The sequence below is a fragment of the Mustela nigripes genome, chromosome 16 (assembly GCF_022355385.1).
Source record: "Mustela nigripes isolate SB6536 chromosome 16, MUSNIG.SB6536, whole genome shotgun sequence".
Classification (NCBI taxonomy): Eukaryota; Metazoa; Chordata; class Mammalia; order Carnivora; family Mustelidae; genus Mustela; species Mustela nigripes.
In genome coordinates, this window is record NC_081572.1 from 48,108,179 (window position 1) to 48,132,094 (window position 23,916).

The following is a 23,916-nucleotide window of genomic DNA, read 5'->3' on the forward strand; positions in this document are numbered from 1 at the left end:
GGCCAGGGGCTAGGAGAGACTGGGGGGTCTAGACCTTTGACGGGTCTTCTTGGCTGCCCTCCCCCAAGGGTGCTTTTGTCTGCTTGCATAATTCCAGGGACAGGAAGCTCACTGCCTTTCCAGTTTCAGATACTCAAATGTTCTAGTTTATCTCTGTGTACCTAGGTGGGACCCCACCCCCACCACCTAGCTCCAACCACCATCTACAGGGCCCAGGGTTCAGTGTCTAGCCATTTTCCCAGCAAGCTGCCTCCTCTGACCCAGACCCAGCCTGTCATGATCCACGGCAACCTGGCTCAAGGCTAAAGCCATCCTGGCTGCTCCCCGGGGTGGGGTGGGGGGCTGAGCACCAAGTTTGAAGTCAGAAGAGTCCTGGGGCCCAACCCTGTCCCTGTTTCTGAATAGCCCTGTGCCTGGGTAGTTAGAACTCTGGGTCTTCCTGTCTTCCTGGGTACTGAGGCCAGCCTACTTCTGGGGGTGGTCTGAGTCCATTGGCTCCCAAGTCCCTCTACTGCCACCACGGCTGGATCTGGGAGGAAACCAGATTTAATCAGGAAGGGAAATTCACGTCTCTTCCAGGCTCCCTTTGGGCTACCCCTTATCGGGAGACCAATCTGATCTAAGGAAACTGGGGGGTGGGGGTGGGGAGCAGGCTGATCTCACAGGCCCAGCGGGCACCCCCCCACCCACAGTATAATCACTAACATCCCAACCAGCCTATGGAGAAGCCTCACCAAGCTCCACTGGTAGCTGGTGAAATTGAGGACAAGAGTTGGCCCGACAGCACACAGCAGATCATTAGAGCTATCACTTGGACAGATCTGTCCCGTTCTAAAGAGCCAAGTCTAGGAAGTGAGGTTTGTCCAGACCCACCCCGCTCCTGCCACAAGTCCAGAGACCTCTGGGATAGGCCCTGTCCTGGAGCTTCCACCCAGCCTCCTTGCTTGGTGTTGGAGAAACTGAGGCCCAGGGAAGACGCTGCTGTGCCAGAGGCTGGATAAAATGAATGAGTGGAGGGCACACTGATGGAGAGGCCGGTTGTGGGTAGGTTGGTGAGGCAGACCCTGAAGGCGGGTGCCAGCTCTCCCCAGGTGGGGTGGGGCCCCGGCTACCCCGGAGGGCGGGGCCTCCCGGTAGGGCCCCGCCCCCGCCCCGCCCTCCCTGCAGAGCCACCGCGGGGGAACCCAGTTTCCGAGGAACTTTTCGCGGGCGCCGGGCCGCCACCGGGGCCAGGACGGGACGTGAACGCGCGCAGCGGCGGCAGCGGGCCGGGGCCAGCGGACGCGGCGCTCCCAGCGAAAGTCCGTACGCGGCGGCGGGCCCGGCGGGCCGCCCGGAGGAGGCAACTGCGCCATGGACGAGCCGCCCTTCAGCGAAGCGGCCTTGGAGCAGGCGCTGGCCGAGCCGTGCGAGCTGGACGCGGCCCTGCTGACCGACATCGAAGGTACGTCAAGGGCCGGCTGGACTCCGCGCGAGGGTGGCACGCCGGCGGCGACCGGCGGCGACCGGCCTTTGTCTCCCGGGCCCGCTCGGGGCGCGGGCACCGGCTCCGTGCTGCGTGCGCGGGGGCTTCCCGGCGCCTCTGGGCAGTGCGCTGCGGGCCCGGGTGTCCAGACCGCGCCGAGCCTCCCTGCGCCCGCCCTGGCGTCTCGGGCCGCGCCTCGCCGGATCCCTTGGAGGCTCCCGGCCGGGCACGTGCGCCTCTGGGAGTCTGGGTCCCTGCGCGGCGCAGCCAGCGAGTTCTCAACCCAGTGGCGGTCGCCGCAAGCCTGGAGACCTGGGCGTCGCCGAGGCCCCGCCCCTGACCCAGCCCTGACGTCAGCGCGGGGTTACTCACGGTCATTCCCTCCGGCCCAAGAGTTCAGTTCGGCGCCGAGCTCCTGCGCATGCGCGCGGCACTTCCTCATGTCCCTCCTCCCTGTCCCTTTCCTTCCCGCCCCCGTCCGGGTCTCCTAGTCCTAGATGGGCATCGCTTGGGCAAACATTTATTGAGCAACTACTCCATACCAAGCCGAATCCTCGGCACTGGGGGTTCACACACCGACCTGGGCTTCTCGTTTTCTTGGAAGCACGGAAATCCTCAAGAAAACCCGTAGACGGATATTTAGTTGCGCGTTGGGGTGGAGCGAGGGTGGGGTGAGACCTCTTAGAGCCTACTTTAGAGCTGAGACTTGAGGGTCAGGCCCGGGACCTACGGGGAAGGATGTTTTCCCAGCCAAGAATGTTTTCCCAGCCACCGAGGGGCTGGGCGGAGCCGCGGCACGGGTTCACTCACATCTTTGAAAACATCTTATTTGCTAGACAAAGGAGGGGTTTGGGGACCCTGCAGCAGGTGTTGCCCCATTGTGTAGAGGGGGCCAACCACAGACCCCAGCAGACAGCCCTGGCTAAGCGGCTCTTGGTCGATGGGGGGACCTGAGGCCAAGAGGACAGGATTCAAACCTCCCACCGCATGGACAGACGTGCCCATGGAACCTGTGGCCACCTGGGGTTGGCAAAACAGACACATCTAAGTCACTCGCTCCTACTGCAGCCTTGATAGGATTGTGGGGATTTTCCAAAGCAGCCTTCCCCGTCACTGTGCCCTGGAGTGACGAGCCCCAAACCCCGGACCCTGAGGATATGCGAGCCTGACCCCACTCACAGTTCCACAAGGCCCAGGACCAGTAGTGCAGACTGAAAGGCACCATGACCAGGTGGTGAGGACCGGGACTTTGGGGTCAGGACTTGAATCTGGACACTACTCACATACTTTGCTGTCCTGCCCAAGCTCTCTAAACCTCTAAGCCTCAGTTTCCTACTCAGGATGTGAATGCTTCCCTTCCTGGGGGATTTGAGACAGTGAAATCAGGGCAGGTGTATCTCTGCCATGGGTCTGGCATAGACCTTTCTCACTGACTCATTTATAGAAACATATGTCCTGAGGCCCAAAGATCAGGCCCCTGCAGCCCTTGGGGTATGGGGGCAATTATGCACCTGCTCTAATCTGGGAGAGAAGGGGGTTGACTGGGGCCTCTTGCTGGGATGGACCTAGAGTTTGCCCACTGCAGCAGGAAATTTCTTGGTTTTTATTCAAACTTTCCGTTTTCCCCCTAATTGCACAGTGATTCTCTGCGTTGTAGAAAAATTAGAAACTGCAGGTGAGCAAAAAGAAGAAAATAAAATCTTCCTTAAACCGGTCATGCAGAGATAGACTCTGTTAATTATGTGGGGATTGTTTTCTGGGTTGTGTGTGTGTGTGTGTCTTTTTAAAAATTTTTTTGGAACGGCTGGATATTCGTGATCTGGTTCTTAAAAATACTACCATTGAGGTATATTTTACCTGCCCTAAGATTTACCCATTTTATTTTTATTTTATTTTTTAAAATTAATTAATTTATTTATTTGACAGAAATCACAAGTAGGCAGAGAGAGAGGAAGGGAAGCAGGCTCCCTGCTGAGCAGAGAGCCCGATGCGATGCGGGGCTCAATACCAGGACCTTGGGATCATGACCTGAGCTGAAGGCAGAAGCTTTAATCCACTGAGCCACCCAGGTGCCCCAGATTTACCCATTTTCAGTGTACAAGAAGTTGTTACATTGACCAAGCTGTTGGCCATCACCAGTTAGTTCTAGAACATTTTCATTGTCACAGTAAGATCCTTCCTGCCAAACTTACAGCTACTCCCATAGTCCACTCCCAGCTGGTCCACACCCGGCTCTAGGCAGCCGCTGAGCTATACTTTTAAAAATCAGAACAGGGTCCGTTGGCTCACAGCAGATTATAACCTGCTTGGTTCCATGTCAACAGTCAGACCACAACCAAGGTCCCTGGTTTATCCACCAAGTCCCCCATTGGTGAACATCCATGCTGTTTTGTTCTCATAAACTGTACTGCAATGGACCCCAGCCCCATCTGTGTGTGCGTGGGTCCTCCTTTAGTTCCATAAGTGGAGGCTCTGGGAGGGGAATTGATGCTCAGACTCCAGGCCTCCTTTTGAGGCTCTTACCTGCCCTTGGAGTGAGGCAGATTCAAGATCTAGAGAGAGTGACTTGGGGGTGGGAAGGCAGGGCCAGAAGGTCTCCAGGTCCCCTAGGAGGAAAGAGGATTGAGAGGTGGGCCAGGCAGGGCTCAAGCTCCTGGAAGGGTATAGATGGATTGCGTCCTGGAGGCAGTGGGGAGTTTGGCGAGGATCGGAGCAGGCCAGTGCTATGCTTGAGTTATACGTGGGAAGCTTCCCCAGACAGCTGGGGTAGAGGACCACAACACAAACAGGAGCACTGAATATATGTATCCCAGGCTCCTAGCTGACCAGTGAGTCCTCCTGACAACCCTAAGTGGGTAGACTTAAGATCTGCATCTTATAGTTGAGTGCCTTGAGGCGCACAGAGAGGTTGAGTGACTTGCCTGAGGTCACACAGCTAGAGCATTATAGGGCCAGGATTCAAACTTGGGCTGTGGACTCCTCTAAGAGTCAGGGTGGGGGCAGAAAGCAGTAAAATGGGGAACCCCGGGGTATGTGAGTGGCTCAGTCAGTTCAGCATTGACTTTTTTTTTTTCTTTAAAGATTTTGTTTATGTATTTGAAAGAGAAAGAATGAGAGAGAGCGAACACGAGAGGAGGCAGGGTCAGAGGGAGACGAACAGCAGGGAGCCCAATGTGGGACCTGATCCTGGGCTTCCAGGATCGTGACCTGAGTTGAAGGCAGTCACTTAACTCACTGAGCCACGTGGGTGCCCCTGAGCATACTGACTCTTGATTTTGGCTCCGGTTGTGATCTCAGGGTCGTGAGATGGAGCCCGGTGTCTGCTCTGCGGGGAGTCTGCCTCTCTCCCTTGCCCTCTGCCTCTCCCTGAAACTGCTCACCTGCACCCCTGCTCTCTCTCTCTCTCTCAAATAAGTCTTAAAAAAAAAAAAAAGTGATCAGGGAACCCAGGAGGCTGCTCCACGTGGGACTCTGCTGGGGGCCTGACAGTAGGTCATAAAGGGGTCAGAGGCCAAGCGGCCGCCTCCCCCTCCCAGCCCGGAGCACGGCCCTGGAGTCATGAGACTGAGGACTGTCACCCAGGAGCCGGCCAAGGGCCTTAGCCCCACCCAGCCCTGCTGCCTGCCTTTGCCAAGCCCTCTGTCATGTGAACGGGTTTTGGGGTGGAGCTGCCAGCAGGAGCCCTTAGCTCTGTGGGTGAAGGCGTTAACCTGGCTAGGGCCACCATGACCTCTGGTTTGCATTGTCCCCTGGGGCCTCCTGTGGTTGCTCTGTGCTTTGGGGTCCCTGGTGGCTGCGGGTGGGCCAGGGGACAGGAGGGCAGTCCTGTGCCATGTTGGGGGTTATTAAGCACCTGCCTCTTTGCTGCTTCATTGATTGGATTTTGCACATGCTTTTAGGTGCGGAAGAGGCACGCAGAGATGGGGTTCTGGCTGGGGGCCTTCCTGGCTACCAGGGGGGTGCTGGGCCCGACCGAGGAGTCGTCTTGGGGGCTCTGGTTTGTCTGAAGCCTTTGGTGGTGCTGTTTGTCTGTCCTCTGCCTGGATGCCTTCACCTTCGTTCTTTGTCATATACTGGGGGTCCTCCAGGCCAGGGTAGCCTTCCTAGACCTCAGTCCTCCCCCGTCCTGCCGTCCCTCCCAAGGTGCCTGGACAAACCACAGGAGGGCCTGCTCCTAGGGCTATTATCTGGGTCTAGGCCAGTCCCCGACCCCACGCCTCTCCCCATGGTATCTCATGCCCAGTTCTTTTGCCCAGTCCCACCAAGCTTGGACCCTTTTTAGAAAACATCCTGAGGGGTGCCTGGGTGGCTCAGTTGGTTAAGCGTCTGACTCTTGGTTCCAGTTCAGGACATGATCTCAGGGTTGTGAGATCGAGCCCCTCACGGGCCCAGCCTGGAGCCTGCTTAAGATTCTCTCTCTCCCTTTCCCTCTGCCTCTGCCCATGGACCCCATGCGCACTGCCACTCTCTCAAAAAAAGAAAGAAAGAAAGAAAGAAAAGAAAACACAGCTCAGGACTGCTTACCACTCAACTCCCAGCTCCAGGCATATAAGCCCTCAGTTCCCAAACAGCCATGGCTCCCCAGTGCCCCCAGGGCGATGTTCCCTTGTGTTGGCCCTGCCTTCCAGACCTGAAGAGTATGTGGGACCTGTCTCTTTGGGGAGTGGAGAAAAACACGCTGGGAGTGGGTTGAGGTGTCTGGGAGTTACCTCCTGCCCGATGATCACCTCGCTGGACACAAACATCCTTGGTGACCTGGTCAGCCCCAGGCAGGGGTCACCGCCAGGCAGAGGCCTGGGATCTGGACTTCGCCTGCCAGCAGGGGCAGTTCAGATGGGACTGGCCGCGCGTGCCAGAGAAGTGTCTGTGCCATTGTCTTCTGCCCACCACATGTGTATGTGCATGTGCCCTTTGATCCCCAGACCCGACTAGGATGGCATATATGTGAGACCTATGTCCGCTGCAGCTCCACGGACAGGAGCAGGGAGAGCCTTAGAAATGGATTTGGGGCTCTTGGGAAAGAGGGTGCTTGAGGCTGGATCCAGGCGTGTGGGTCCCCTGCTGGGTTTGGGACTTGGTGGGAGCGGGGGCGGGGGGGGGTCCATCCCACCTGGCAGAGTTGGTGACCTTGGAAAGCCCACGCTGACCTGGGACCCTGCCCAAAGTCACCCCCTGCCCTCATATGACCCAGAAAGCCTTTTCCTCTCAGTCACATGCCAGGGCTACCCCTCCTAGGACTCTGGGGTTCCTGTTGGAGCTCAGGGGTCTTCGGATTCAACCCCTGTTGTGTGACCTTGAACAGGGGGCTTGACTTCTCTGAGCTTCGAGTTCTCATCAGTGTACTGGGAATAATAACAGAACCATCTTCTTGGAGTTGTGGGCCTCAGATGAGCTCATTTAGGTCAAAGACTTAAGCAGCACGTAGTAGGCCCTCAACCAGTTTTCATCATTTAGAGCACTTACCTGGCACCTAATGGGTTTAGCTTAACAAATGTTGCCAGATTATCCAAGGATCCTGTGTTGGAAGTTTCTATAGGCTATGGTTTCAGGTTCTCAGCAGCCACCATTTGATTCTGGGTCTCTGCTTGGGAGACAAGGTGGGGCTGGTCAAGGTTAGTGGGGAGCAAGTGCCCTGTCCTTAGCTACCATCACAGATAGAGAAAGTGCGGGAGGCCTGTGTGGCTCTGTCAGTTAAGCATCTGCCTTTGGCTCGAGTCCTGATCCCAGGGTACTGGGGTTGAGTCCCACAATGGGCTCCTTGCTCAGCAGGGAGTCTGCTTCTCCCTCTCGCTCTGTCTCTGCTTATGTTTCCTCTCTCACTGTCTCCCTGTCTCCATCAAATAAATAAATAAAATCTTACTAAAAATGAATCTTTTAAAAAATAAATAAAGATAGAGAGAGTAGAGCTGAAAGGAAACTTCAAAATGCCTTTGTCATCTCCTCACCCAATGCACAGATGAGGACCAGAGGCCTTGAAACACCTGACTCACCATAACCCCCTAGGCTGCCCAGCCTATGTGGTTCAGGCCTGGTGATAACGGATGGGTGTGAAGGAGCTAGAGACCACTGAGAAGCAGCAGGAAGGCCAGACTCAGCAGGGATTGCTTCCCAGGCCAAAGAATCGAGCTGGCAGAGGAAGACAGAGCAAGCAGGTGTTTCTGAGACTCTGGTCATCCTTGATAGTTCACTGCACAAAACATCTCAAAGCAGGCAGCCTTGGAAATGCAAAATAAAAGAACTTTGGGGTTCCAGTCACACAGCTTTCCGGGGCTAAGCAAAGCAACCAAAAGTAAATAAAAATTATAAAACCCAGTGCTGGTGATGCAATAAGGAAATGGGGACATGTTGCAGGGGAGGTTGTAAAGGGGTTTCTCTTTTCCAGAGAGTAGCCCAGCAACTCTAAAACAGCATGTTTGTTCCCTTTGAACCCATGTCTCCACTTCAGATTTAAAACAGGCTGCGGGGAAACAACCCCAAATGGGGAAATAGATAAAATTTATATAAAGAAATGTGCAGCAGTGCTATTTAGACTGGGAACAGTTGCTTAGCAGTAGGGCACTACTCCCAGATTGCCACTGTCTCCAGCCTCTGGGTTGGTTTTCAGCTGCCAGAATGATAAGTGTGTGCCCCAAGCCCACACCTAGGACAAGATGTCTGAGTTGGGGCTGACCAGCATCTTTTTAATGGCCCTCTTACAGGTCATGTCCAGGGTCGTTTGGTCTGGAGAAATGGGATCTCGTGTGTGGGGTGACACAGATGGGAGAATCTGAGAAGATAACACCAGAGCAGGTTTTGAAAGAGGAACAGGAGTTTGGTGGGTGGACAGAGGGTAGTGGGAAGGACAGTCCTGGCAGAAGGAACAGCTTGGGTGAGAGCCCGTGGCTGCAGACCAGCAGTGGGGTGGCAGCTGGCTGGCTCTCATCCCCTCTAGACTCAACCTTGTGCTGAGCGATGCTGGGGTCACTTGCTGGTTCAGGCCCCGGCCCTTTCTTGAGGGGCTCCCCGCCAAGGCCTGGCTGCTAACAGTGGTCAGGAAGGCCTCTGGGAAGGGGCAGTGCCCAAGCGGAGCCTCACTGTGCTTCGTGCTGCCTCCTCTCCCGATCCTGCACTCCACACACGCCTCCTGACCGGAGACAAGTGCTGCCAGCAGGTTGGGGCACAGCCAGGCTGGAGCTGGGGCTCCCTCCCATCTCTGGCAGGCTGGAGCTGATGAGTGTGGCTCTGGGGTTGGTGGACCCGGGTTGGAGTCCCAGATTCTCTACTTGGCAGTGGTGGGGGCCCTCGGACACACACGGCCTCTCTCTGAGCCTTAGAGTCCTTGCCCAGCTAGAGGGCCCGTGCCCAGGTACCCCTGGGGCTCCCGCCATGGGCCCATCCCATTCCGGGAAAAGCCAGCACACGCTCGCACCCCCAGGCAGGCCTGAGTGCACAAAGAGCAGTCTGTCCCTGTTGCATACATGACTAGCTGAGAACATGCAACCCTGCTGACCTGAGTCTGCGGGAGGATGGCGGAGGCACTGGGAGGAGCAGCAGGCTCCCTGGGATGCCGGCTGAGCGTCCCACCCCTGCCATGTGTCCTTCACGAAGCAGCTGGAGGTGGAATGCTCCAGAGGTCCCATAAGCCCTGTCCCATGCCCTCTCCTGTGCCGGTACTGCTGTATACCCTTCATTCTTCTTCACACTTGTGTGACCCTTCGCGATTTGCATTGCACCGGGCGGTTTGCAAACTTTCCTGCCCATTTCCTGGAGGGTTGGCATCCTTGTGACAGATAAGCTTGTGTTGGATTCCCAGCTCCTTGGCTGCCTCCCCGACCTCTATCCCCTCTTTGCTTCTTCTGTTCCACTTGCACTGGCCTCCTTGCTGTCTCATCTTCCTCTCACCAAGCTCACTTCTACCTCAGGACCTTTGCACTTGCTGTTCCTTCTGCCCCGGACATTCTTCCTCCCTCCTGCCCACTCCTGTCATTTAGGCCCCTGCTCGGATGTTGCCTCCTCAGAGAGGTTCGCTGATCATCTCATCTGTAGTGGCCCCTCACATTCTTTTTAGAATCAGTTTCTCCGTGGTGCCCATCACCATCTGCCCTTACCTTCCTCCATGTATGTGCAGACCGTTGGTCCCTGGAACATAAGCTCCATGAGGGAAGGTCTCTGTGCTATGTCCCTGTGCCCCAGTGCCTGGCAGAGACCTGACACACAGAGGACACTTAAAAGACAGTAGAGGGGCGTCCCGGTAGCCCAGTTGGTTAAATAGCTGACTTTTGATTTCAGCTCAGGTCACGATCTTAGGGTTGTGAGACAGAGCCCTGCGTCCAGCTCTGTGCTCTGCGCAGGGTCTGCTTAGGACGCTGTCTCCCTCTACCCCTCCCCCTCACGCTTTCTTTCTTTCTCTCTCTCTCAAATAAATAAATAAATCTTTAAAAAGTGTGGGGTGGGGAACGCAGTAGATACTGTCAGAGAAACAAATCTGGGCGTCATGGACCAGGTCAGGTGAGTAAGATGGTGAGCTCCCTGTCCTGGGAAGCATGCAAGCAGAGCTTGTTTGCAGTTCAAAGCCTCATCCAGGCTGGATGGGCTAGAGGTTCCTGTGATGATCAGAGCTGGGCTCCTGCCAGTTTGTGGCGTTGGGTCCTCCCAAGATTCCCATCATGGCCTCACAGAATAAACAGGCCAGAGGATAAAAGGCTGCCCCATATCTGCCTTCCAAAGGAGGTTTGGAGGTAGAGCCGGGCGGGGGGGGCGGGGGTGCTGCTCAGGTTTCCTGTTGGGCCCTGATAGAATCAGGGCACGACTGGAAAGGAGAGGATAAAGGAGGAATCCAGGCCTGGGGAGCAGTTGGGGTTGGAGGGAGTGTGAGGTGGGCCCCCTGAGGCCCACCGTTTATGCCCCCTCTTCTCTGTATTCCAGGAGGGTGTGCAGGAGCTGCACAGGCCTTCTGAGTCTCTCTCTGTGCTGGAAGCCCAGCACTCAGCTCGCTGGACAATGGCCCATGAGCTGGGGGACATGGCCAGTCTTTTGGGGCCCACTGTCCTGGCTCCCAGGGCTGGGAGTGGGCACCTCCTTGCTTCACCCCTGTGCCAGGCCAATTTACTCTCCATAAAGCAATCGCCATTAAATGTGTATGGAGTTCCGACTTGAACATTGCAAGTATTGGGCAACTCACTACCTGCATTAACAGTTCTAGACCGTTCTGGTTGCTGCAAAGAGACTAACCTTTATTGAGATCTTGCTGAATGCTGGGTACTTCATGCACTTGCGCTTTTTTTTTTTTTTTTTTTTTTTTTAAAGATTTTATTTATTTATTTGACAGAGAGAAATCACAAGTAGATAGAGAAGCAGGCAGAGAGAGAGAGGGGGAAGCAGGCTCCCTGCTGAGCAGAGAGCCCGACGCGGGACTCGATCCCAGGACCCTGAGATCATGACCTGAGCCGAAGGCAGCGGCCCAACCCACTGAGCCACCCAGGCGCCCCTGCACTTGCTTTTTTTTGGAGAGAGAGAGAAAGCGAGCTTGCGCAAGCGGCGGGAGGGGCGGGGGCAGGAGCAGAGGGTGGAAGGAGAGAGAGAATCTTAAGCTGGCTCCACATCCAGTGTGGAGCCTGACACTGGACTCGATCTCACGACCCTGAGGTCATGGCTGGAGCCGAAATCAAGAGTTGGATGTTTAACCAACAGAGCCACCCAGACGCCCCCATACACTTGCTCTTTTATTATTTTTTTCTTTCATTTTTGTAGTTAATATGCCGTATTACATGAGTTTCGAGTGTACGATATAGTGATTCAGCATTTCTTGACATTACTCAGTGCTCATTGTGCTAAGTGTCCTCAGTCCTTGTCACCTGCTTCACCCATCCCCCACCCAACTCCCCTCTGGTCACCGAGTCAGTTTGTTCTCTAGAGTTAAGAGTCTGTTTTCTCAGTTTGTCTCTTTTTCATTGGTTTGGTTATTTAAATTCCATATACAAATGAAATATGGCACTTGTCTTTCTCTGACTTATTTCACTTTGCATGCTACTCTCTAGATGCACCCATGTTGTTGCAAATGACGAGACTTCATTTTTGATGGCTGAGTAATATTTCATTGTGTATGTGTGTACACACAACATCTTCATTCATTCATCATTGATGGACAACCTAGGCTGCTTCCATAATTTGGCTTTTGTAAATAATGCTTGCCCTTCTAGAACCCCAGTGCTGTTACCTCTGGGAGACGAGGGATGGAGGCTCAGAGAAGGGGAGTGATCTGCCTGGCATTACACGGCAAATGAGGCACAGAGGGAAGGTTGGCCCCTGGGCTATGTGGGGGACGAGGTGGGCTGTGGGGCTTGGTCTTGAATTTCCAGCCCCTGTGTTAGCTCGGACACCCAGCTTCTTTGGGAATAGGCTGACAGATTCAACTCCAGGGAAGAGTGAGATGGGGGGTTAGGGAAAAGCTAACCCCTGCCTCAGAAGCCTTTCCTGACTCCTGCTACCCTCAGGGGGACCTTGACCCTTCTCCCTGCCGCCTCCTCAGGATGGAAGGGGGGCAGAGCCCAAAGATGTGAGGAATGGAAAACAAAGGCGAGAAAATATGTTGAAAGGAAGAGTAGGGGCGCCTGGGTGGCTCAGTGGGTTAAGCCGCTGCCTTTGGCTCAGGTCATGATCTCGGTCCTGGGATCGAGTCCCGCATCAGGCTCTCTGCTCAGCAGGGAGTCTGCTTCCTCCTCTCTCTCTCTCTGCCTGCCTCTCTGCCTACTTGTGATCTCTCTCTGTCAAATAAATAAATAAAATCTTTAAAAAAAAAAAAAAAAAAGAAAGAAAGGAAGAGTAGGATGAGACAGGAAGGGGGCGGGCAGGGCTTAACCCCTCAAGGCTGCCTCTGTCTCTGGCCTGAGAAGTCTCAGGCAAGTGTGTACTTGTCGGCCCTGCTGTATTCTGGGCTCCACAGCTGGGGAACGTGGTAAGGAAGAACAGAGCCATGAGGGTCTGCTCTTGAAACTCCGGCCTGGAATTCAGGCCTCGGTGTCTAACCTGTCTTCAGTTACCTGAGTGAGGTCAGAGCCTTTCCAACAGCAATGCTTTGTTTTGTGGTTTGGGGGATGTGGGAGAGTGTGAGCACCCACCAGCTGAGGAGAGAAGGAGGTGGAAGTGCTAGAGGAGAACTTCCTTATCCTTGGCGCCCCCTACAAAGCCATGGAAAGTTCTAGAAAGATTGGGAACTGGATGCGTGTGAAGGAGACGAAGCTCTGTTTCCTTGTTTAGGTTGGTGGAGAGGGAGAAAGATGGGGGCTGGAGTCCCTCCTGTCCCACACTGCTCAGTGGCCAAGCCCGCCTGCCCAGGATTCAGCACCCCCCCCCCCCCCCCCCCCCCGCCGGGACCACAGGAGACTGGGAGCCAGAGGAGGGGCAGGTTGAAGGCTGGGGCAGGACTTGCTGCAGGTCTGTTTGGCCACGAAAGCTCAAGCTGACAGCCTAGGCTGTTGGCTATGCTTTGTTCATCTGTGTGTGAGTTGAACTTTGACCTACTCAGAAGGGGGGGCAGTCCTAGGTACCTCCTCAAACGACCCCCAGAGCCTGTCACCCTGGGACTGACACCCCTGGCTTCCTCACCTTGTGTCCCAGGGATTGGGTTGCCTCTTGGTCTCCCAGGTCTCTACAGTGAACAAGTGAGTCACACTTGACCCGGTGACTGCTGGGGGCAGGTTGTGAGACTTGGAAGTCTGGACAGACTTTACTGACCCCCTTCCCCCTATCCCAGACCCAGTTGTCTGCAAAAAGACAACTGTCCAAAGACAGAGGAATCAGGTTCAAGTATTAAGTGCATGTGTACTTTGGGATAAGGGTTTCCCTTCCTCACTCTGAGTCTCAGTTTCCCAGCAGTGACCTGTTATCAGGCGTCCATGTGGTGGAGGGTGGCCTCATGCTGGGGCTGCCCCAGGAAGGGGAGGTCCCTGCACCCACCACCAGACAGCCCTTGGCCTTAATTCAGCGCTTCGTGGTACTGAGCGCCTTACCCGTTTTCTCCTTTACTTTTCCCATTTGAGGCCAGGGAGATTTGATTATCTCGTTGTCTAGAGAAATAAACTGAGGCCTAGACTGGGGACCGGCACGGAATGCCAGAGATTTGGGAAGAATGTTGGGGCATCCTTGCCTCAGTCGTCCCGGCCCCGCGCCCACTCCGCCGCACTTCGAGGTGCTAACGGAGGTGGTTGGAGCTAGCGGCGTAGGTGGGCCGGTGACCGCCAGTAACCCCGGCGGATGTCGGCGCGGAGTGGATTAAGGGCCCGCGTCCGCGAGTAACCCCGGCCCCATTCAGCGCCGCGGGGTGAAACCCGAGCCCGAGCCGCCGTCGGGGGTGGGGCGGGGGCAGGGGCGGGGCCCTAGTGAGGCAGCGGCGCGGACGCTGATTGGCCGCGCGCGCTCACCCCATGCCCGGCCCGCGGCCCCGGGGGGGGCGGAGGCGGGGCGGGGCCGCCGGGGCGGAGGCGGGGCGCTCCGCGGGCTTTATAGCGCCGCCGAGTCCTGACAGGTGAAGTCGGCGCGGTGCGGAGACCGGCAGGCCAGCGGCCGGGACGCCCCGAAGGGGCGGCGGGCGCGGGCCGCGGAGCCATGGATTGCACGTTCGAAGGTATTTTTGGAGGAACCCCTCACCCCTTTATCACAGAGCCTCCACCTCCGCTGCGGGGTCACCATCCCCGGTTTCCTCAGAGGGGGACGTGTGTGTGCAGTGGCCGTGGAACTGCCGGCGTCCCAGCTGGAAGAACGGGTTCCTCAGGGGGCGGCTCCCGCTGGAGTTGATGGGCCACCCCCACCCGCAGTAGTTGCCCCCACCCCCCGCGTTTGGGGTGAGCATGGCTTTCCCGCGACCTCTGGCCACCGCCCCCCGCCCCCGGGGCAGCGGGGTGGGGGAAGAAGTGGGGAGGATCCCAGTTGTCCCCGCTCCCCAGAGCCAAATCCCGGACCCCAGTCCCGGATTCACTCAGCTTTTCTTTCAGGGCCTCAGTTTCCCCATCTGTCAGAGGGGCTCAGGAGGGCGGGGGTCATGGGTGGGGGGCCCTGCCAGTGTAAGAACTGCAAGCCTTCAGGACCTGCCATGTTCCGGAGCGCCCATGAGGTGTTTCCTGTGGAGGGTCCGGGGACCGAGCCTGGCACCCCATCTCTGAGGCTGTTGGAGGCCAGAGGGCTGTCCCCTCCGGCAGGAACGGCCCTGCCTCTGCACCTGGCAGGAGGCAGGCAATCATGAGGTGAGGTCCGCTGTGGGCCAGCTTCCTGCTCTGCCAAGCCTCCCAGCAGCCCTGCCATGAAGGGCGTCGTCCTTTTTTGTTGTGCAGATGAGGAAACTGAGGCCCAGTGAGGAGACTTTTGCCCCAGGTTGCACATCAAGTGGGCAGTTGGGCAGGGCTCAGGCTGGGGATCTTGCAGGGCACTTTAACCCAGTGGGTGGCTGTCCCTAGTGGGTTAGAGGGCCCCAGGCCAACAGTCGGGCAGCTAGTTGCCCGCCAGCTGGGGGAGAGGCTGGAGCAGGGGCAGGGAGTGTGTCCCAGTCTGTATGAGGAGGCAGGAGTCAGGACAGCGAGCATTTGCTTTCATGGAGGGGAAACTGAAGCCCTGAATGGCCCAGTCCCTGGCTTGGCTGCAGGCACAGTCTGGGCCTGTGCCCAGAACCTGCAGGGACACACTGGTTGGCACACACGTGGCTGGCAGCTGGGTCAGCCCCAAGCCTTGGTCTATTCTACGGAGGAATGGGTTGAGGTTGGCAGTTCTGAAGTCAGCCATTTGGGGCCCAAACCCCAGTTCTCAGCATAAGTGTGTGGCACTGACCTTGTCCAGCTCTTGTATGGGCTGCGGCGTACATGAGAAGCACCAGGCGTTGCTCCTGATGTCACAAGTGCCCAAGACGTGGCCGTGTGTCTGGGAGCATGGGTTCATATGGATGGCTTTCTATTTCTGCATCGCTGCCCCACACGTCCAGCTGTGTGGACCGGAGGCACGAAGTGTGTGAAGCCCGGTACAGGGGCCAGCTCCTGCCCTCCTGTCACTCACACAGCCTCTTCTCCTTCCTCCAGACATGCTGCAGCTCATCAACAACCAAGACAGCGACTTCCCTGGCCTGTTCGACCCACCCTATGCCGGCGGCGGGGCAGGGAGCACAGGCCCTGCCAGTCCTGATGCCAGCACCCCGGGCAGCTTGTCCCCATCTCCTGCCACAATGAGCTCCCCACTCGAAGGCTTCCTGGGGGGACCCAAGGCGACACCTCCACCCTTGTCCCCTCCCCAGCCTGCACCCACCTCCCTGAAGATGTACCCCTCTGGGCCTGCCTTCTCCCCGGGGCCTGGTATCAAGGAGGAGCCAGTGCCGCTGACTATCCTGCAGCCCCCAACCCCGCAGCCCCTGCCGGGGTCCCTCCTGCCCCAGAGCTTCCCGGCCCCAGCTCCACCACAGTTCAGCTCTGCCCCTGTCTTGGGCTATCCCAGCCCCACGGGAGGCTTCTCTGCAGGTAAGGGGGGTGGTTTGGGGGGAAGGGGACCACAGGAGCACAGAGAGCAGGGTCTCCCGTGGCCTCAGTAGAGGAATTTGCAGGCTTTAGAAACGAGGCCTCAGCTGCCCATTACTAGCAGTACTTCTAGGGTGTTGTCCTTGTTGGGTGAAGACTTGCCTCCCACTCTGCTGCAGTGGCCCCCTCAGTGCCGCCCTTCCAGGGACAAATGCTTGGCTGGAAAGCTAGCACACCCACATCATAGCCGCAGGCAGGGGTTGTCCCCACAGGAAACTGAAGCCATGAGGGCGATGACTCATCCCGGGTTATAGGGTGATAGGGCCCCGAGGGGTGGGTTGAAAGTGGGTCAGGGCGGCCTGTGCCCGCAGCCCCAGCCTTTATCTCTGCAGGGACCCCTCCAGGGAGCACCCCGCAGCCGCTGCCTGGCCTGCCACTGGCTTCCCTGCCAGGGGTCCCGCCCGTCTCCTTGCACACCCAGGTCCAGAACGCGGCCCCCCAGCAGCTGTTGACGGCCACGGCCAACCCCACGGCAGCCCCTGGAACAACCACGGTGACCTCGCAGATCCAGCAGGTCCCGGTGAGGCAGTCTGGGCAGGCATCAGGGAGGGGGCAGCCCCCAGTCTCCGACTCAGCAGCTCTTGGCTGAGGCCGTTCCCTGTCCCAGGTCCTGCTGCAGCCACACTTCATCAAGGCAGACTCGCTGCTCCTGACGACCATGAAAACAGACATGGCAGCCACTGTGAAGGCGGCGGGTATCAGCTCCCTGGCCCCTGGCACAGCTGTGCAGACGGCGCCCTTGCAGGTGGGTGGTGTGGGCGGGGCAGGAGGCTGGGGCTCTGCACCTGAGCATGCCTGGCTGGTAACCTGCGCCTGGCCCTTCAGACCCTGGTGAGCGGAGGAACCATCCTGGCGACAGTGCCACTGGTAGTGGATGCCGAAAAGCTGCCCATCAACCGGCTGGCGGCTGGTGGCAAGGCGCCGGGCTCTGCCCAGAGCCGTGGAGAGAAGCGCACGGCCCACAACGCCATTGAGAAGCGCTACCGTTCTTCCATCAACGACAAAATCGTCGAGCTCAAGGACCTGGTAGTGGGCACTGAGGCGAAGGTGTGGGCAGTGGCGTTCAGAGGCACACTCCGGGGCGACCCTGGGGAAGCAGGGGACTGGAAGAACCAAAAGGCTTGGGACTGAGCCTGGACCCTGGGCTTCAGCCTGTTTGGGCCCATGATTCAGCTGAGCTTTATGGCGGGTCCCCAGCATGCCAGGGGTGCATCGGGGCCCTGGGGACATCACAGGGAACAGGCAGACAAAAATCCTGCTGTTCTGAGACTGATGTTCTAGGGGGAGAAAGAGACGATACACAGAGTACAGAAGTAAGCATTAGAGCCTCCAGATGGAGAGAAGTGCTATGGAGGAAAACCACATGAGGAGAGGGACAATGAGGCTACATGTCTCAAGCACATCACAAAGGTGACATGACTCAGCAAAGACCTGAGTGAGGGGAGGGAGTCAGCCAGACACTGTTGGATGCCCTTGACATAGGAATCCTCATGTCTGTCCTGGGCGATGGGTTTTACTAGGGGAAGAACATTCTACTTAGAGGGAATAGCAAGTGCAACGGTCCTGAGGCAGCGGTGTTGTGAAGTAGCCCCCCCTTGCTTAGGTGCCCACACGCGAGGCCTGACCGGCCCCCCTGTGCCATCTGCCTCCTACCCCACGCAGCTGAATAAGTCTGCCGTCTTGCGCAAGGCCATCGACTACATCCGCTTCCTACAACAGAGCAACCAGAAGCTCAAGCAAGAGAACCTGAGTCTCCGCTCTGCTGCCCACAAAAGCAGTGAGTCCTGGCCTCACCCTGCCCCCTGGCTCTGCACCCCACCCCCCCAACTCCCACTCCTGCCCCTTAAGCCCTAATCCTGCAAGGGCCTCAGCCCATCCTTTGGTCCCAACTTGGCCAACTCCCATTTCCCCCTCTCCCCTGCCATAAGCTGATCTGGAGTGGGGTATCTAGCCTTCATCCCCAGCCCTGCTCCTTTCTGGCTTACAGAGTCTCTGAAGGATCTGGTCTCAGCCTGTGGCAGCGGAGGAAACACAGACGTGCCCATGGAGGGCATGAAGCCCGAGGTGGTAGACACACTGAGTCCGCCTCCCTCGGACGCTGGCTCGCCCTCTCAGAGCAGCCCCTTGTCCCTCGGAGGCAGGAGTAGTGGCAGTGGCGGCAGTGGAAGCGACTCGGAGCCCGACAGCCCAGTCTTTGAGGACAGCCAGGTTGGGCCCAGCCCTGTTCCCCACAGTCCTTCTCCCCTCGATATCTGAGCCCCAGGAAGCCCCAGGTCAGGAAAAGCCCCCTCACATAGCCCACCTCCCGTTTGACAGAAACACTGAGGCCTGCAGCCGTGTGGGTCCCACAGTAAGGCCTGGCGGAGGGCTGATCCCTCCTTCCCTGTAGCGGCCTCCGTGGGCCACTTCCGCTCTGCCCTCGCTGACCCGCCTACCCCTACCAGGTGAAGCCCGAGCAGCTGCTGTCCCCCCGCAGCCGGGGCATGCTGGACCGCTCCCGGCTGGCCCTGTGTGCACTCGTCTTCCTCTGCCTTTCCTGCAACCCCTTGGCCTCCCTGCTGGGAAACCGGGGTCTCCTTAGCTCCTCAGATGTCAGCAGCACCTACCATGGTCCTGGCCGCAACATGCTGGGTGCTGAAAGCGGAGGTAGGACAGGTCCCCAGCACGGGTCTCCTTGGCAGGGAGGGAGGATGGGGGACTCAGGGAGTGTAGCTGGGGATCTGGATTTCCAGGGTGCTGTGTCCCTGGCCCTTCTGTCTGCCCCTAGACGGCCCTGGCTGGGCCCCATGGCTGCTGCCCCCACTGGTCTGGCTGACCAATGGGCTGCTGGTGCTGGTCTTCCTGGCGCTTCTCTTTGTCTATGGAGAGCCAGTCACGCGGCCCCACTCGGACCCTGCTGTGCACTTCTGGAGGCATCGCAAGCAGGCTGACCTGGACCTGGCCCGGGTAAGGGCTCAGATCCCCGGGGGTGGGCTCAGGGGCTGGGTCAGGGCCAGGACCTGGGAAGCCCCTGGGAAGGTGCTGGGCGTCCCTTCTCTTCCCTTCCCTGCCCTGTCCTTCCTGCTCCTATCAACCCCTCAGACTCACGGTGATGGGGGGACACCAGGGTCATTGTGGAGAGCCCGAGGTGGAAGGATCTTCGGAGCAGGAGGGGTAGCGTGTGTTCAGATCCTCTGATCCCGCTTTTCTCACCTGGAAAACCCTCATCGCCAGGGGGACTTTGCCCAAGCTGCCCAGCAGTTGTGGCTGGCCCTGCGGGCCCTGGGCCGCCCGCTACCCACCTCCCACCTGGACCTGGCCTGCAGCCTGCTCTGGAGCCTTATCCGCCACCTGCTGCAGCGCCTCTGGGTGGGCCGCTGGCTGGCCGGCCGCGCTGGGGGCCTGCACAGGGACTGTGCCCTGCAGGCGGACGCCCGCGCCAGCGCCCGGGACGCCGCACTTGTCTACCACAAGCTGCACCAGCTGCACACCATGGGTATGCCAGGCAAAGGACTGGGCGGGAGGGGTTCCCGCCACCGCACCCCTGCCTCACGTCCTGCCTGTCTTCCAGGGAAGTACACGGGCGGGCACCTCGCTGCTGCCAACCTGGCCCTAAGCGCCCTGAACCTGGCAGAATGTGCAGGGGATACTGTGTCCGTGGCCACGCTGGCCGAGATCTATGTGGCCGCCGCGCTGAGGGTCAAGACCAGTCTCCCACGGGCCTTGCATTTTCTGACAGTGAGTGGGTGGGGGGCCAGTGCGGACCAGGCCGGGGGCTCCCTGGGCAAGGCACTCATAGGAGGAGGCAGCTAGTTACTGGATGGGGTGGGGAGGACTCCAGGCCCAACCGGGCTCTTAGCCCTGAGGGTAGGTTCGAGTCCCTGGCTGGGTCCAGTGTGACAGCCTAGCTCCCCTCCCCCACAGCGCTTCTTCCTGAGTAGTGCCCGCCAGGCCTGCCTGGCACAGAGCGGCTCGGTGCCTCTTGCCATGCAGTGGCTGTGCCACCCCGTGGGCCACCGTTTCTTCGTGGACGGGGACTGGGCCGTGTGCAGCACCCCGAGGGAGAGCCTGTACAGCTTGGCCGGCAACCCAGGTGCTCTCTCCCCGCCATGCCCATCCCTATTGCCCTCCATCCTTTGTGGCCCATTCCCCTTCCTCATTTCTGCCCGGTCTCTAGTCCCTGCATCTCTGAATGTCCTTGCCCCAACTCTGCCCCCGCCACCCCGACCATTGTTGCTGTGGAGGCTACAGGGGGCAGGAAGGCTGGGTCTGTCTTGTTGGGGCTCTTCAGAAACGAAGAGGGAGACAGGAATTTGGGGGTGGGTAGTTGATCTGAAAGCTGATCCCAAGCAAGACCGGTGTTGAATAAGGAGATGAGATGGAAGGAACAGAGCTGGTAGAGGTGGGTTATTAAGCAGATTATATTGTCTGCGGTAGGTTTATCCTATCCAAGGGCACCTCGGGACACTTATCTGCCCCACTGGCGTGCCCAGGAAAGAGCCGGTGGTTGGAGAGGTGAATGTGGAGAGGAGGGGTGGGGCCCTTCCTGCCCCGGGCCCGCTCACCCACCCACTCCTCCCCACAGTGGACCCATTGGCCCAGGTGACTCAGCTGTTCCGTGAGCATCTCCTGGAGCGAGCACTGAATTGTGTCGTTCAGCCCAGTCCCAGCCCTGGATCAGCTGATGGAGACAGGTGAGTGACCCTGAGCCTAGAGTCTGAGAGTGGCTATGTCCAGTGACATGGGTGGGGGGCCTGAGCCACACCTGCTGTGTGGCCTGAGGCACATCTCAGTTCCTCCCTGGGTCTGCTTCCCCAGAGGCTTGCCAGGAAGAGACAGAGCTGGGAGGTCAGGCTGTGCTCTGGTGGGAAGGCGGGAGGGCTGGGGCCTTCCCAGGACCCCTGCCCCATCCCCCCGTCCTGATAGCCGGGTCTCTCTCTTGCCACAGGGAGTTCTCCGATGCCCTGGGGTACCTCCAGCTGCTCAACAGCTGTTCTGATGCCGCTGGGGCTCCGGCCTGCAGCTTCTCCATCAGCTCCAGCATGGCCACTGCCACCGGTGAGCCCCCAGACTCCCCGGGACCCCCGCCTCGGGCCCAGCTCCACACTGGCTCAGCCTCAGCTGCAGTGTGGCTCAGCTTCAGGGAGCCCCACCCCCCACCCTGCTCCCTGCAGGCACAGACCCCGTGGCCAAGTGGTGGGCCTCCCTGACAGCTGTGGTAACCCACTGGCTGCGACGCGATGAGGAGGCGGCCGAGCGGCTATACCCGGTGGTGGAGCACCTGCCCCGTGCCCTGCAGGAGTCTGAGTGAGTCCAGGCCGGATTCTCCCTGCCTACCACCCCCACCCCCAGCACAGTGCTGCCCCCCAGCCTTTACTCTGCGCAGCTGGGGTCTTGTGAAGCCAGAACCAGGACAGTGGGAGCTTACTGAGGGCCCGGGCGCTGTCTGACCATCGGTCCTCTGCCCCGGCCCCAACAGGAGACCCCTGCCCAGGGCAGCTCTGCACTCCTTCAAGGCTGCCCGGGCTGTGCTAGGCCGCGGGAAAGCAGAGTCTGGCCCAGCTAGCCTGGCCATCTGTGAGAAGGCCAGTGGATACCTGCAGGACAGCCTGGCCACCACCCCAGCTGGCAGCTCCATCGACAAGGTGAGGAGTGGTGCCAGGGGCCTGGCAGGTCTGGGCGGGGGTGGGGGTGTCAGCGCTTTTCCATCCCTGGCCATTCCCCCTTGCGCTGCAGAAGACGGGTTAGCCCTGCAGTACCGGCTGGGCTTGTGGGCCACAGTTTGCCTTGCTTTTCTGGCTGAGGCTTGAGTTCAGGGGAGAGTGGCTGTCCCCCTCTGGCCCCAGCCTCCCCACCCCCAGGAAGAGTGGGGTGAGGGGTCTGGCAGAGCCCTCCTTGGAGGCCGCTCCTGTGGCAGGTGGCAGGCGTGGGGGCCTGGAGAGGCGGGCGGCCCCGCGGTGCATTGCTGTTGCATTGCACGTGAGTGACGGGGGTGCAGTGCCTCGGCAGTGCAGCCCGGAGCCGGCCCCTGGCACCGCGGGCCCCCACCCGTCCCCTCCCACAGCCGGAGCCCCCCATGAGCCCTGCACTGCACCCCACCCCCATCCCAGGCCATGCAGCTGTTCCTGTGTGACTTGCTCCTGGTGGCACGAACTAGCCTGTGGCGGCGCCAGCAGCCGCCTGCTCCCACCCAGACCTCGCAGGGCCCAGGCGCTGGGGCCCAGGCCTCTGCCCTCGAACTGCGCGGCTTCCAACGGGACCTGAGTGGCCTGAGGCGTCTGGCACAAAGTTTCCGGCCTGCCATGCGGAGGGTGAGTGCCGCCGGGGCCCTTTCCCCTCAGGTGCGGGGAGAGTGGGGGCCAGCCTGAACCCCGACTCCCCTGGCCCTTGCCTGCCCAGGTGTTCTTGCACGAGGCCACGGCCCGGCTGATGGCGGGGGCCAGCCCCACGAGGACACACCAGCTCCTGGACCGCAGTCTGCGGAGGAGGGCAGGACCCTGTGGCAAAGGTGAGTGGGGTGCTTGCTGCCCTGGTAGAGGTCGGGTTTGGCCCCGCCCCGGGGTTGGGAAGGCCTGATGGACGCTGAGCACCCCTGTATGGAGAGGCAGAGACCGAGGAACTTCACGGTGGTTGCCAGAGGGCAGTAGTCTGAGAAATCCACTGGGGGCCACTGCTACCTGTGGGATAGGCGGCTGTGCCCGAGTGCCCTGTATGAGGCAGGTCCTGGGAAGGGGCTCTGAGGCTCCACTGGTGCCCCTGAGGTGGGCAGGGCTGGAGGGGCGGGGCCAGATCCTGAGCCCTGACTCCCATGTGCGCGCAGGCGCAGGGGCGGAGCTGGAACCGAGACCCACGCGGCGGGAGCACGCTGAGGCTCTGCTGCTGGCCTCCTGCTACTTGCCTCCCGGCTTCCTGTCGGCGCCGGGGCAGCGCGTGGGCATGCTGGCCGAGGCGGCGCGGACGCTCGAGAAGCTCGGCGATCGCCGCCTGCTGCACGACTGCCAGCAAATGCTCATGCGCCTGGGCGGCGGGACCACCGTCACCTCCAGCTAGATCCCTGTCGGCGGCCCCAGTGGGGCTTGTGTGCCGGGCCGGAGCCTCGACGGCCAAAGGCAGTGCTGGAGACCCCAGGTGTCCTGTCCACGGTCCACCCATGTACTGCACTGTCTCCTGGGCGGATGGGAGGTACTCAGGGGCTTTTGCTGCCTCTTGACCTGGGAGGCCGGAGGGGGCGCGACCCTACCACCCCCACCCCCACCCCCACCCCCACCCCCACCCTCACCCTCACCCCCACCCCCCACTGCAGCCCAACCCGATGGGCCACGGCCAGCGTGGTGCTGACCTCTGGTGGCCAATCGGGGGATTGCAGGGGCCGGGCCGGCCGCTGTGACCTTGCTGTGCAAAAGCCCCAGTGGCTTTTCCCTCTCCTGTCTCGCAGAGGAGTACATTTCACTGAGCTGAGGGGGGCCTACTTGGCTTTCCCAGCCAGCTAAGGGGGTTCTACTCCAAGGCGCCTCTCTCCCTTCTGGGGAGATATGTACATAGTGTAGATCGGGGCGCACCAGCCTCCTGGCCTCTGAGGCTCAAGTGTTACTTTGCTTTTTGCAAACTTTATTTTCATAGGTTGAGAAGTTTTGTACAGAGAATAAAAGATGAAATTATTTATAATCTGGGTTTTGTTCCTTTGGGGAGGAGGGTGTGTACTTTAGCTGATAGACTAGCCCAGCAGAGGGAGGGCCTTTGGGCCTCCCCATCTCTTCCCACCACAGCACCCAGGCAAAGGATTCCTATACCCATCAGTCCCAAGGGACCAGAATTTCCGTTCGATGTGGGAGGCCTGTCGCTGTGACCTCCAGGTGACCTGGATTCCACCAGTTTATGGTCCACACGGTTGGGCTCTATCAACCCTTAATCCTGAAGGGCTGTTGTGGTCCGAGCTGTCCCTTT

General features: G+C 59.2%; 1 protein-coding gene across 5 annotated transcripts; it reads left to right on the plus strand.

Annotated features, from left to right (window-relative positions):
* The first annotated feature begins 1,219 nt into the window (after window positions 1-1,219).
* SREBF1 (sterol regulatory element binding transcription factor 1) lies at window positions 1,220-23,637 on the plus strand. 5 transcript variants are annotated; one of them, XM_059381006.1, is made up of 20 exons: window positions 1,222-1,444; window positions 13,968-14,066; window positions 15,505-15,936; window positions 16,326-16,513; window positions 16,601-16,738; window positions 16,819-17,040; window positions 17,656-17,770; window positions 17,981-18,201; window positions 18,438-18,639; window positions 18,761-18,939; window positions 19,207-19,468; window positions 19,544-19,710; window positions 19,897-20,065; window positions 20,558-20,666; window positions 20,921-21,030; window positions 21,147-21,279; window positions 21,452-21,617; window positions 22,083-22,283; window positions 22,372-22,480; window positions 22,793-23,108. In XM_059381006.1, exons 1-20 carry the CDS (start codon window positions 1,354-1,356, stop codon window positions 23,020-23,022), a joined length of 3,543 nt encoding a protein of 1,180 aa, XP_059236989.1. In that variant the 5' UTR covers window positions 1,222-1,353; the 3' UTR covers window positions 23,023-23,108. The 5 variants fall into 5 exon arrangements, with proteins under 5 accessions (XP_059236990.1, XP_059236989.1, XP_059236986.1 ...); XM_059381003.1 differs by lacking the exon at window positions 13,968-14,066 and having other exon boundaries at window positions 1,223-1,444; XM_059381004.1 differs by lacking the exon at window positions 1,222-1,444 and having other exon boundaries at window positions 13,957-14,066.
* Window positions 23,638-23,916: the final 279 nt, after the last annotated feature.

Coding starts and splice junctions, on each gene's coding strand:
- SREBF1 (XM_059381006.1), top strand. CDS start 1,354: ATGGACGAGCCGCCCTTCAGCGAAGCGGCCTTGGAGCAGGCGCTGGCC. Junction 14,067..15,504: donor CATGGATTGCACGTTCGAAG/GTATTTTTGGAG, acceptor TCCTTCCTCCAG/ACATGCTGCAGCTCATCAAC. Junction 20,066..20,557: donor CAGCTTGGCCGGCAACCCAG/GTGCTCTCTCCC, acceptor TCCTCCCCACAG/TGGACCCATTGGCCCAGGTG.